At 37.8% G+C, this 12,688-nt stretch overlaps 1 protein-coding gene across 1 annotated transcript; it reads right to left on the reverse strand.

Annotated features, from left to right (window-relative positions):
• Positions 1-541: 541 nt before the first annotated feature.
• Positions 542-8,832, reverse strand: PRDX4 (peroxiredoxin 4). Its single transcript, XM_032226402.1, has 7 exons — positions 8,481-8,832; positions 5,362-5,479; positions 4,391-4,507; positions 3,852-3,974; positions 3,065-3,195; positions 1,779-1,813; positions 542-662 (listed from the first exon to the last, which is right to left on the reverse strand). Exons 1-7 carry the CDS (start codon positions 8,767-8,769, stop codon positions 612-614), a joined length of 864 nt encoding a protein of 287 aa, XP_032082293.1. The 5' UTR covers positions 8,770-8,832; the 3' UTR covers positions 542-611.
• Positions 8,833-12,688: the final 3,856 nt, after the last annotated feature.

A 12,688-nucleotide genomic window follows, 5' to 3' on the forward strand; every position in this document is an offset into this window, starting at 1 on the left:
TTTCCTTTTAGTAGAGTTATCTTCAATTCACTGTATCCTTCCTGGTCCATCTTTTTCCTCAAACCATGTTCAAGTACTTTTGAAAGGACATTAGGTTCATATACTTCCTTTTTTATCATTTTCAAAAATTGCTTGTTTTAAGATCCTTTGGATCAACATGTTTTACAACACAGGGTGAGTTTTCTTCAGTTCTAGTGAAGGAAGTTTTAAATACAAGGTTAAGGACCTTGATTTTTTTTAAAAATAAACAGCAAAAGGGTGATTAGAACTTTGATTTTGGAAAGTTGCAAACTAAGAATCTGAAATAAGACTCTTGAATTAATTGTAAGAATCCTTCCCATGGGAAAGTGCTTTTGTTTTGAATTCTCTTTATATGACTATGAATTTATTTTTTTACTATATTTTATTTTTTTCCTTTTTTTCTACTTGTTTCTTTACTGCGTTTTCTTTTTTTAAATTCTTTTAATTTATTTTGCTTTAATTTATCTTTTTAATTGTAATTTTAATAAAATTACTATAAAAAGAACAAAAAATCCAAAGGTTATTAACAAAATTAATGGAATTTTATTTATAATTTTTAGTTGAAAGTTAAACTGTTTAGAAGAGAGCAGTCAGTTCACTTTACCAAAATACTTCAATTTCCCCGCTGGATCTGGAATTATCTGCAAAAGAAAAAAAAAGTATTATTATCGAAACACATCAAAACACAGTCTTGATGTACATGCATGGTTGGTTTTGAAAAACTATATTATTAATCTACAGCCTAAAACTATTACGTTACATATTTAAAAAACTTTATTTATAGCTTTTTGCCTTATCACCACATTTTCAAAGAATCTTCAGATTGATTTAAAAACAGATAGAGTTATCACTAACTCTCTACATTCTGTGATCTTACATAAATTCTACTTTACTTTAAAAAATGGAAATAGAAATTCTTTAATAGCTATTTTGGCTCTTCGCTTTAGTCCCATCCAGCCTAACAATAAGTATCTGCAAGTATACTCACAACTTTTTCTTTAGAAATGGCCAAGGCCAATGCCAGTTAAGGAGTTTTGTAAAAATAAGAAATTGTAAGTTTTTTAAAGATTTGAGGAAGACAGGCTGATACTGGCAGGAAAAAAAGGCTGAAACTTATTGGCTCTGATGTTTTCGCAATCTGCATCTAACTTAAATAATCATTTTCTGTTGAAGTGCTATAGAATTCAGAGAAAAGTTTGAATATCAATTCAACCTACAATATCAACTCTTAAGAAAATATTTATATAAGAGGCATACTTCCCTTTGAAATAGATTTTTCCAAAGAATTCAAAAAATAAAAAATAAAGCTTTAGAAATATAGGAAATAAATAGTTTGCTCACTGTGAATTTCTATCTTGACTGACTGAACTGAAAACTGCAATAATTTCTTGAGATTATAATATTTGCATATGGTGAAGGAATTACTGCTACATGCTTCAAGCATACCTGAGAGAAAGTTCAGCATTTGAATAGATATAAATAATTAGTAGTTCAGGTTTGGCATAGGCCCTAAATGCCACTATGCCAAGCAAGATGACAGGGTAATGAGATATACCTAAAGCACATAAAATGTCACAGTATTGCAGCAAACATTCATTTTCATGCAGGGCAGAAAACTAGACAGTTAAATGGCACTAAAATTGCTGGCACACTGTTTTTGGCATATGGGTGACATTTCCCCATGTGACATTTTCTGTTAAGACTGTGTGTGTTAATAGGCATTTTTAAAATGATAATGCTTAAAAAATTCAACTTACTGTTTCACTGCCTGGTTTCCAGCCAGCAGGACAAACTGAGAAAATAATGAAGACTGATGTTGATATTTGGTTAAAAATTAACAAATAAACTTGTCTTTTTATTCTTGTTCTGTAGACTATTGAGGCCAAATATCTATTATAAAGATAAAAAAATATTTTCTGCAAACGAACATTTGATGGCAAAATCCTAATTCTAAGTATCCAGGCCTAGTCTAGGCTGAGAGTTTTTCAGGAAACCCTTTGTATCGGGAACATATATGCTAAGATATAGGCATTCAGCACTCAATAGCATTTTAATTTATTTCTTCATAAACGTGTTTAAGATCAAGAGTGATATAAACATGAAAGTCTAATTTTTGCTGTGCATATGTTTAAAAATCTTGTTTTCTAATTAGATAAATGTTTAACCAAATTCAAGGTTAGCTTCTGCATATTTTATTATGCTGTAATTCTTAAAGCAATGATTTGTTTCTGGTACATGTGTTTAACTTCAACACACAAAGTAACATATTATTTATTTGAATATTAGTAATATGTTTTACAAGCAGAAAGTGCAGTTTAGACAACAAAAATAGGATATCTATAGCACTTTCAAACATATTACTTTTCTCAATCAATACAAGCAAAGTACCCCAGATTCTCCAGTGAGATAGATCAGAAACATCAAATTAAATGGTAGGTACTTAAGTAATTCTGCTGGTCAAATGTGAATAATCTTAATGAAGATATCAAAAGGGTAGCAGATTACACATTTGACATAGATCCGATACTATCTTTGGTAGTGTCTATCTAGTAATAATAGAAGAGTTTAATGGTATAGTTCTGTTTATTACGGATCTATGAATCTAAGTAGGATTTTTAAAAATCTGAATAGCAATATGAAGAAAGGAACTGTCCACTGCTTCCTTTTTTTGTATAGTGAGGGGAAAGATACCACAATTTCAGGATTATTCCATCTTGGGAGTTTTGAGGCAATAATGAACCATATTCCAAGTGTTATAAATTTGTATTTAACTACTGTTACTACCAAAACATTTTTTTTATTTATTAGACTTTTATCCCAACTTTATTACTTTAAAAGTAACTCAAGGCAGCGAACACACATAATACTCTCTCTTCCTCCTATTTTTCCCACAATAACAAACATGTGAAATAAGTTGGATTGAGAGTGTGTGACCAGGCCAAAATCATCCAGCCAGCTTTCATGCCTAAGACAGGATAGAATTCAGTCTCCTAGTTTCTAGGCCAGCACCTTAAATACTGTACCAAACTGAATAGATAAGTACCTTCTCCATGTTTGTCAGTATACTGGAATGCTTGTATTAGACGAAGGGTTTCATCTACTGATCTGCCAACAGGAAGATCATTCATTGTTATTTGTCGAAGAATTTTCTTGTCATCAATAATAAACAGACCTCTGTGAAAACATGAGAAAAATGAACAAGAAAAAAAATCATTTTTGAAAATAGTGAAAGATGTATCTGATGCAATCCTTTTTTATACTGTATACTAGAACAAAATAATTTTAAATCCAGTCTCAATAATTTGTACTATGTTTAATTCCACCATCATTTGAATACATAGAACTTGGATTATTAAAACAATTTTGGTAATTATTAACCTACTATTTAAGGGTTGCACCAGATAACAAATATTTGATTTAAAAAGTTGAGCCACTTCATTTGTCACTGCTGCAATATATGTATAAAAAACCCAGAATAGTTCATACTAGCTGAATACCCGTGCTTCGCTTCGAAACTATGTGATCGGATTTGATAAATCAACACTTATAGCTTGAAAAATAGCTGTGGTTACAATCAGCTTCTCCTCTCCTATCCCCTTCTCTCCCTTAGGCTTGCCCCACAGAAACCTCTCCTATCCCCTTCTCTCCCTCAGGCTTGCCCCATAGAAGCCTCCCCTGTCCTATACCCTTCTCTCACTCAGACTTGCTCCACAGAATCCTCCCCTATTAGGGGTGGGTTTCTGCCGGCATACTGCCGATTAGTTGTGTGCACATGGAGATTTCATGATCGCAGCGTGAGTGGTTTTCACTTATAGAGAGAGAGATTATACCTAAGAGCATGTCCTTGGTCCTCTAGATAAACACCATAGTCTTTTGAAATCTGGTGTGTCAAATCAGAAAGCAGAGGTATCTTCACTGGTCCAAGTCCTCCTTGTTTTCGTGGTGTATTTATCCTATTGCAATAAAAAGTAAACATTCTATTAAAGCATTATTTTATACTTTACACTAATCTTGAATAGTTAATTAATGGTATCATAAATAAACATGTTCCCAAAGCATATTTAATCACAAAAATTAAAATTCAGTTCCATTGCATAAAATTAAGCAAAAAAATTCTTAATGGAAGAGTAAGACAGCCCTATGGTTCTCACCCTTGTTGAGATACCTCAATAATGTTATTTTAGTGACTCATACACATAATTAATTCAGATAAAATTTAAATTTATGGCATAAGGATTATAAATTAAAATGCTATTGATTTTATAATAAAATTTTCAGGTATAACATGTTTGAATTTTACAGGACTATAAAACTGAATGGTTCAATACCAGTAATTTGCATAAGTAAAAAGATAGGGAAAAGAACATACCATGCTAAATGAGTGAACTGTGAATCTACTGAGCAAGCTACCACTTCAGCATCAATTGCTCTGAATTCTTCAATTCTGTCACTAAATGCTATTATTTCCGTTGGACACACAAATGTACTGAAGAGAGATTAAAATTAGATACTTTAAAAACTGAAATAATAGTTTAAATGCTGTATTATGTTAAATGCTATATTACTCATGCAAGAATATCTTTTTCATAGTGTTTAAGAAAATTTCTTGAATTGTAATCTTATTATATTGGGTACCTAATACTCTATTCTGAAGATTTCAAACAAGTGCTATGCATGGGCATATCCTTACAGTGCCAATATAACTGTGTATTTTATGACAATAAGATATTAATAAGCTCTTATTCGGTAGCACAAATAAATCAATTTCACATTTTCAACTTTTTTCAATAGAATTTAGTAAACTTCTGCAATTTTTGCAGTTGCAAGAATAAGTAAAATGCTTGTGTATATTCTAAAATTTGTATCACATATTTACCGTATATTGGCCATTTATTATAAATTGTGGTTAAGATAGTCATGATAAAATAAAGTCTTCAAAGCTGGCCATTTTCAGCACTGTACTTGTCCCATTTTAATGTTTTCAGACATTAAATGTGGTGGTGCAGTGGTTAGTACTGTAGGGCTAGCTCATTGCCCACTCCAGTTGTTTGATTCTGAGCGGCTCAAGATTGACTCAGCTTTCCATCCTTCTGAGGGCGGTAAATGAGGACCTAAATGAGGTAAATGAGGACCTAGGGGCAATATGCTGACTCTGTAAACTGCTTAGAGAGGGCTGTAAAGCACTGTGAAGCAATATATGTCTAAATGCTATTGCTATTCAACATGGGAAAATATCTTAATTCCTTTCATCTTTTTTGTCTATGTATGGAAATATCTATTAAATATTTTTCTTCAATAAACATATTGCAAAAAGACATAAATACTAACACATTTGCTTACAAATCAAGAGGATAAAAGAAGAAAATAACATATTTTCCTCCAAAATCTGCTAATTTCAGTTCTTTAAACTCTCCATTGATGACAGCTGTTCCCTCCCAGTCAGGTGCTGGTTTAGAAACTAAAACAACAAACAAAATATGAAAACATTTAAAATCAACATTGTTTCAAAAACTGAGTATTTAGTAGGCAAATTATTAAACATTTCTTTTAACTTTTGCTTTTATTATTTACTGTAGCAACATACAGTCTTGTGAATTGTAAAACTACTAAAATAAATCCATGAATTATCAGTTTTTAAAACTGATTTATGTAGAAATGCCATCCCAAATGTTTAAGGATTAAATCAATGCTTTTATTGTTGGGAATAATGGCTAAGCTTTGTTCTGAGAGGCATTATTTGAAATGTATAAAATAAAGTTAAATTATTTTTAAAACACTTCAATTTTTTAAAAACATCACGGTAAAAGTTAAGCTATATAAAAGTAATTGCCTACTACAGACATTTATTATAAAGTACTGATTGGTCTTCAATAGCTGACAATATTTAAAGTCTAAAATAAAATATATTTGTGTAATAAGGCTGTAGATGTAATAGGGCTGTGGCTATTGCCTTTTTGTTAAGGCAATGAATAGAAATGGATTATGTTGACAGCATATTGTATGCTACAAAAAGGTAGCATATTTTTCAGAGTATAAGACGCACCGGAGTAAAAGACGCACCAAGATTTTGAAGAGGCAATTTTTTTTTAAAAAAAGTAGGTAGGTAGAAAGAGGGATAGAGAGGGAGAGAAAGAGAGAGAAATACAATAGGTAGGGAGAGAGAGGGAGTAGTTAGGTAGGTAGGTAGGTAAAAGGAGAGAGAGAGAGAGAGAGAGAGAGAGAGAGATAGAAAGATAGAGAAATAAAGTAGGTAGAGAGTGTGTGTGTGTGTAGGTAGGTAGGTACAGGGATAGAGAGAAATAGAAAAATAGAGAGAGAAATACAGTAGATAGGTAGGTGTTTCTGCTGGTACAGCATTTGATCAATGTAATTCTCATCAATCAGTTAGAGAGCTTTCTAAAAGGAAAAAAAAAGTTTTTGCACTTTGCAAACCTCCCAAAAACAGCCCATTTTTCACGAAAACTGGCCCATTTTTTAAAAAAAGGCACGAATAGCCTGCAGGGGGGAGCAAAAACGAGCAAAAAACTGCCCTTTTTGTCAAAAAAATTGCATGCATAGCTTTATGGAGGCTTATAGAGTGCTGCGGGGGGGGGGGGCAAAAAATGGCCCGTTTTTTGCTCATTTCTGCCCTCCCCAGCCCCCAGGAGCTCTCCAAAAGTCTCCATAAGGGTATGCACGGCCATTTTGATGAAGGAAGCAGGGCTTCGGGAAGCAAAAAATACTGTATTTGGTGTATAACCCAGATTTTCAGCCTCTTTTTTGAGGAAAAAAGGTGCATCTTATACTCCCAAAAAATACAGTAAATGTTTATGTTCATAGTGATAAAATATGCTGACAAATTTCTTCAAAGTATTAATTCTTCACGATTTAGTGTACCGTATAGTTATCTGTTTGTGTGTGTGTGCCTGTATGTGTGTGTGTGTATAAAGATTATATATACACACTTATGTTCATAAATTAGTATACACACACACAGAAAAATTCATAGAAGCAAGTACCTAATGCCATTGAAACAAAATTCAGACTTACGATCATAACAAATAGAGACTGAATCGCAATTCAGACTAGAAAAGAAAAATTAAATTCTTAGCTGAGCAATTTTATACCTATATATATTCTTTTTTACTGACCTCTATACTCTCAGTATATAATACTGTAAGTTAGAAAGACCACTGAGGATGTTATTGGAACATGCTTGTAACAGAATATGTATGCAGTATGGATATTTTAAAATGTCTGATATTTTAGAATTATTTCCCAAGAACTCTGTAATGGATTAATAATAAATTTTAATCTATAAAATAGTCTGAAACATTTGCCAATAAACCAATGATAGACACATCCAAGAAAAAAGGGGGGTAGCAGTTTTGTAAATAATTCTAGTAAAATTTACAAAGAAAGTCAAGTAGGTGTATGTCAGATTGAAAGGATAGGTTTGTCTGTTATACCATTTATTTAATTTATTATGAACTGCTAGTATAACAGCATTAGAAATTTTTAGAAACGTATCAAGTGTAGTAATATTTTTCTACTATTTCAGAACTAGGCCCCAAACAAATGTTTTTAAAAGCATGACTTTGATTCTCTTGCTTCTTTGTATGACTCATTACACCAGAAACTTTCCTGACGTGTCCTTTAAACCAGTGTTTTTCAACCACTGTGCCGCGGCACACTAGTGTGCCGTGACATAGTGTAAGGTGTGCCATGGGAAAAACACCTGCCTATAGTCAATATAGGCACAGAGTTAAAATTTTTTAACATTTTCTAATGGTGGTGTGCCTCGTGATTTTTTTCATGAAAAAAGTGTGCCTTTGCAGAAAAAGGTTGAAAAACACTGCTTTAAACCTTGTCTGAAGTTTTATTTAGCAGATATTTGGAACAATATTTGTGATTGCTGTTCAATTTAACCCTTCTGTGCTCATAGTGATTATCGAAAAGTTCACATTTCAATCCTTTTCTGAGTTTTTGAAGAAAGACTTTTTATTAACTCCATACTGTTATTAAAACATCATATATGACAAGTGAGCAAGACTTGCTGTGACCACTCTTTTCCTGAAGGAACACTGGCATCACAATACATATATTTCAAGCTCTACCACGGCCCTTTGTGTTACCATGCAATGCATCAGCTTTCTCCCTAATAGCACTACAAATGTGTAGGACTTCCCACGGCCTCCCACTTTAAGTGCAAACCATTCTTGGAGCCCGACTGAGGAAGACCAAATGCTCTTAAGGACAATAAGATCAGGCGCTGTGCGAGAAGGACGGCTTTTCAAGTTGGGTCTTTGCCACTTGCAATTAGGAAGGATACAGCTTAGGCGACGGGGAGAAGACGGAGCTTCGGGTCTTTCCTTCACTCAAGGACTGAAAAGACAAGGCAGAGGCTGGCTCGGGCAGCTCCGCCTCGCCCTGTCCCCCTCTCCCGGCCATAAGGCGCGGCGGCCTTTTTGTGTACTTACTCTTGGCCTTGCTGAGGTGGAGTGAGTGGTCTTTGACGGGCACCCGCGATGCCTCGCCAGGATACACCTCGCCCCCGGCGTAGTAGTGGCACTTCTCGTCGCCGTAGCCGAAGCTCTGGGCAGCCTCAGCGGCGCCCACCAACGGCATCGTGGCCGCCAATATCAGCAAAACCAGGGAGCAGACTGCTAACGGTTCTAAAACGGATTTCAACCGCCGGCGCCACCCGTTCAGTCGCGCTACCTCCTGGCTTTTGCTCGGAGGACCGCGCGTTAGCCTTCCAACCTCCATAGCCGCACGTCTCGCTGGCCCAGCTGGCAGAATAAAGGGGAAGGCAGGGCAGGGCAGGGGAAGCCCGGAGGAGGAAGAACCAACCAACCGAGCTGCTTTCTGGGGCGGGGGGCGGGGCGACGACCGCCACACTCTGGGAGACGCCGGACCGCTTCCACGCTTCGTTTCGCAGAGACGCCCAACTGGCTGTGGCTCTTTTGTGGGGACCCCGGGGAGAAGTTGATTGAGAGGCCTTCCCCGTTCTGTTAAAGTAATTGTTCAGGAGCTTAAAGCCGGTTCTTCTAAAACTACAAGTGCGAATCCCGTGCCTTTAAATAGATGTAAAAGCCATTATATCAGCGCTATTGATTTGAAAGGACATAGTGACACGAATCAATCTATCAATCTAACCTTTGCTATTTGTTTCTGTTAAGAATTGCTTGTGCTGTTCTGCTACGGTTAGGAATTATTTGTTAGGAATTAATTCTGTAAAAGAATTGTATCCTTTGCTATCAGGTTTCTCGCTTCTGTTACTTGCTTCAGAGCTAGGCACATCCTTGGATATATAACAACAAAATAGTTCCAGGGACATCGACCACTTTACTCAGTTGAAAATTGTCTTACTTTACAGCAGGGAGTGGGAGTGGGCCTGTGCATAAGGTGGCAGCCCAGAGCCAAAGCGCCAGCGGGTTGGGGAGGGTGCTGAAGTGAGTGGGCATCCTTCCTGCAGCACCCAATGCTGGTTGCCTCTGCAGCAGGAGCAGCATGATTCAGCGGTGGAGGCGCGGGAGAGGAAGAAGATGGCGCAGCCCGTGATGCTGTTTCGGCAGGCTGGCAGCCGCCGCAGCAGCAGCACTGGCTTGGAGGACCTCCCACCCGGCTGGCCCAGCCAACATTGCCTTCCCCGGCCTCTGCAGCCGCCTCTGTCTCGATCTCCTCCTGCCCTCCCGGGGCACCTCCGCCACAGAGCCTGGTGCTGCTCTTGCAGGGAGGAGGAGGCATTGGGGGGGGCAACGGGTGCCCAGTTAAAGAAGAAGAGTGGCTTCCAGATCACCAGTGTGACCCTGGCGCAGATCTCGGCCAGCCTCAGCTCCAACAACAGCATCGCCAAAGACACGGAGAGCTACGATGACCTGGATGAGTCACACACTGAGGACTTCTCCTCCTCCAAGATCTTGGATGTCTCGCTCTCCCGGGCCACCGACTTGGGGGAGCCTGAGCACAGCTCCTCCGAGGAGTCGCTGAACAACTTCCACGAGGCCAACAGCCCCGGCGTCATCTCCCCCAACCAGCCTCGCCCAGCCCAGCAGCCCTGAGGCCTGACCAACAGCAGTGCCCACCCGCCACCCCACTACGCCCACGGGGACACCCCCAGCCTCCCTCCCATGCTAGGGTCCCCCCACCCATGTCTGGAGGGGCCCCATCCAGCACGTTGTTCCAGAGGCTGACTGTCATGGGGAGCTTGGAGGGCGCCAGGCCGGGGCCTGCGGGAGGGTCCTCTGTGGCGGCTCTTTCAGGGGCCACTGTGGCTCACTTCCCTGCGGGGGCCACCTCTACTGGGGGAGTCGTGGCCGGTGCAGCGAGTGGCAGGGCCCGCCTGGTGGGCAAGACCCTCACAAACCTTGCCGCTGCTGGCAATGGCATGACCCTGGTCAGAGGGGACCACCCTGGGAATGTTTCTTTCTTCACATGCTGTTGGTAAATGTGCCCGGTCCAACGTCTTTCCAGCAATTGAAAATTGTTTCTCACATGGACAATTATATGTTGCATGTTCTAGAGTCGGCCAACCATACAATCTCTATATCTGCACAGACAATGGAACAACAAAAAATATTGTATACCCACAAGCGTTGTGAAATTAAACATATTAGAAACTTGTGCTTTCTCTTTTCTTTTCCATTAAACAGACTAGGCCACAGCAACGCATGGCAGGGTACTAGTTAAATAATAAATGATTCTTAAATACAGCAAATATTTTCATAATAACAACTGGTTAATTTTAGTAATTGCTATCATCATTAGCACGGAGAAATATTTTTATAGCTAGAGTAATTCTGGGGAAAATATTGGTAGACTAGATGGGCAGATGAAGAAAAATGTATGTGTATGATTTAACAATATAGATCCAAATGAGGTTGTAAGAAATGCAGTAATAAAGGAATTGAAAATTGCATAAAAATGGCAGTCTGATAATGCTTCTTTACAAATCTACTGTATTGGCTATATGCTGAATACTGTGTACAGTTATAATTGGCAGAATTCAAAGGATAGAAACACCATTTAAGGAATAAAAATCCAGATGACATTTATTCATTGAATCTAAGTGTCTGCAGTAAACAAATTGAGTTGGCTTCCATTTGCCCCAGGAATTTGATAATTTAGAGTGCAAGTCAACATACATAAAAACAAATGTCTGAAGTCTTTTCTTTTATAATAATTTTGTAAAAATTGCATGTTTTACATTCTCCCATTTATGAGCTGAGAATTTCTAGCCAGAAGTATACTATGATACTATTAGTCATGATATCTATATGTTACCTCCAGTATCAGGCATCGTATGTCTAAAATATATTTGCAAAGATTAACCACAGCATTGGTTTTTCATAAGCCTCTATTTACCTATGGTACTAACAGAATATTTAACTAGATAAACTAGTTAATAATTATCAGAAACATATGGTTGAAGATCTTTCATGAACTCAAGGTCTTAATATGTTTGAGGCTAATCAAAATAATGATTATAGTATGTACATTACCAGATATATTAGGAAGAGTGTAATCTTACTACCGGTTCTGTGAGGGTGCTTGATGGCGTAGCCTGGTGGTCATGTGACTGGGGTGGACGTGTATAGGCGATCATGTGACTGGGGGCATGGCCAGGTGATCATGTGACTGGGGCATGGTTAGGTGATCATGTGACTGGGTGGGTGTGGCCAAGTGGTCATGCGATTGGGTGGGTGTGGCCAATTTAGCAGTCTGTTTTGCCAATTTAGCAGTCCATTAAACAATACACAGCAGCCCCCTTTTCTATTTTTCTTTCTAATACTGCATGAAGTTTTTGCTCTAGATTTTTTTTTTACTAGGGGGAGAGATTGGCAATGCCTGGGGAAGGAAAGGCATGCTTTCCACAGGTCTCATGGCTATATTTAAAGGGAGAATTAATATCACTGATGTTGGGACATTCATTGATGAGGTGATAGTGACTGGATGTGCGATGTTCACTGGTGCAGTAACTGAAGTTGATAAATTGACAGGTATGGACAACTCATTGGTTAACAGACAACTCATTAGGTTGGAGATGTTAACAGTGCTTAAAACATTGGCTGGACTTCTCATATTCATTGCAGCAGCCACAATGCAAGGAGCTGCTCCTTTAGTACTAAGTGAATTTTGCCCCATTTAATAACCTTTCTTGCCACAGTTGTTAAGTAAGTCACTATAGTTGTTAAGTTAATAACACAGTTGTTAAGTGAATATGTCAGAAGGTTGCAAAAGTTGATCACATGATCCTGGGACACTGCAACTGTCATAAATATGAACCAGTTGATGAGCATCTGAATTTTGATCATGTGACCATGAGGATGCTGCAATGACTAAGTTGAAAAGCAGTTATTTCAGTGCCATTGTAACTTCAAATGGTCACTAAACGAACTGTTGTAAATTATGGACTACCTGTATATGCAGAAGTTAATCCTGTTAATTTCAAGGCACCTACTGGATTTGGCTTCCTTGTGAACATGTAATTTCCAGAATAAAGTTATTGGCCTCATGAAATGGAAGGTGGGAACAGAGGGTGGAAGGAATGGTTGTAAATCAAGGGCTACCTGTAGGGACTTCAAACTCCAGAATTCCCCAGCCTTCTTTTTGCTGCAGATCCCATATCCAGTGTCAAAATAAAGAGATGAAGAGATGAGACAGCATTTTATCAATAAAAATTTAA

This window comes from Thamnophis elegans, chromosome 11 (assembly GCF_009769535.1).
Source record: "Thamnophis elegans isolate rThaEle1 chromosome 11, rThaEle1.pri, whole genome shotgun sequence".
NCBI classification, from domain to species: Eukaryota; Metazoa; Chordata; class Lepidosauria; order Squamata; family Colubridae; genus Thamnophis; species Thamnophis elegans.

Bases quoted from the DNA above. Each gene is read 5' to 3' on its own strand.
- PRDX4 (XM_032226402.1), bottom strand. From the start codon at position 8,769: ATGGAGGTTGGAAGGCTAACGCGCGGTCCTCCGAGCAAAAGCCAGGAG. The intron at 5,480-8,480 runs GTAAGTACACAA...TTGTTGTTTTAG, and splicing joins CCACCTCAGCAAGGCCAAGA to TTTCTAAACCAGCACCTGAC. The intron at 663-1,778 runs GTAAGTTGAATT...TTTCTTTTGCAG, and splicing joins GGAAACCAGGCAGTGAAACA to ATAATTCCAGATCCAGCGGG.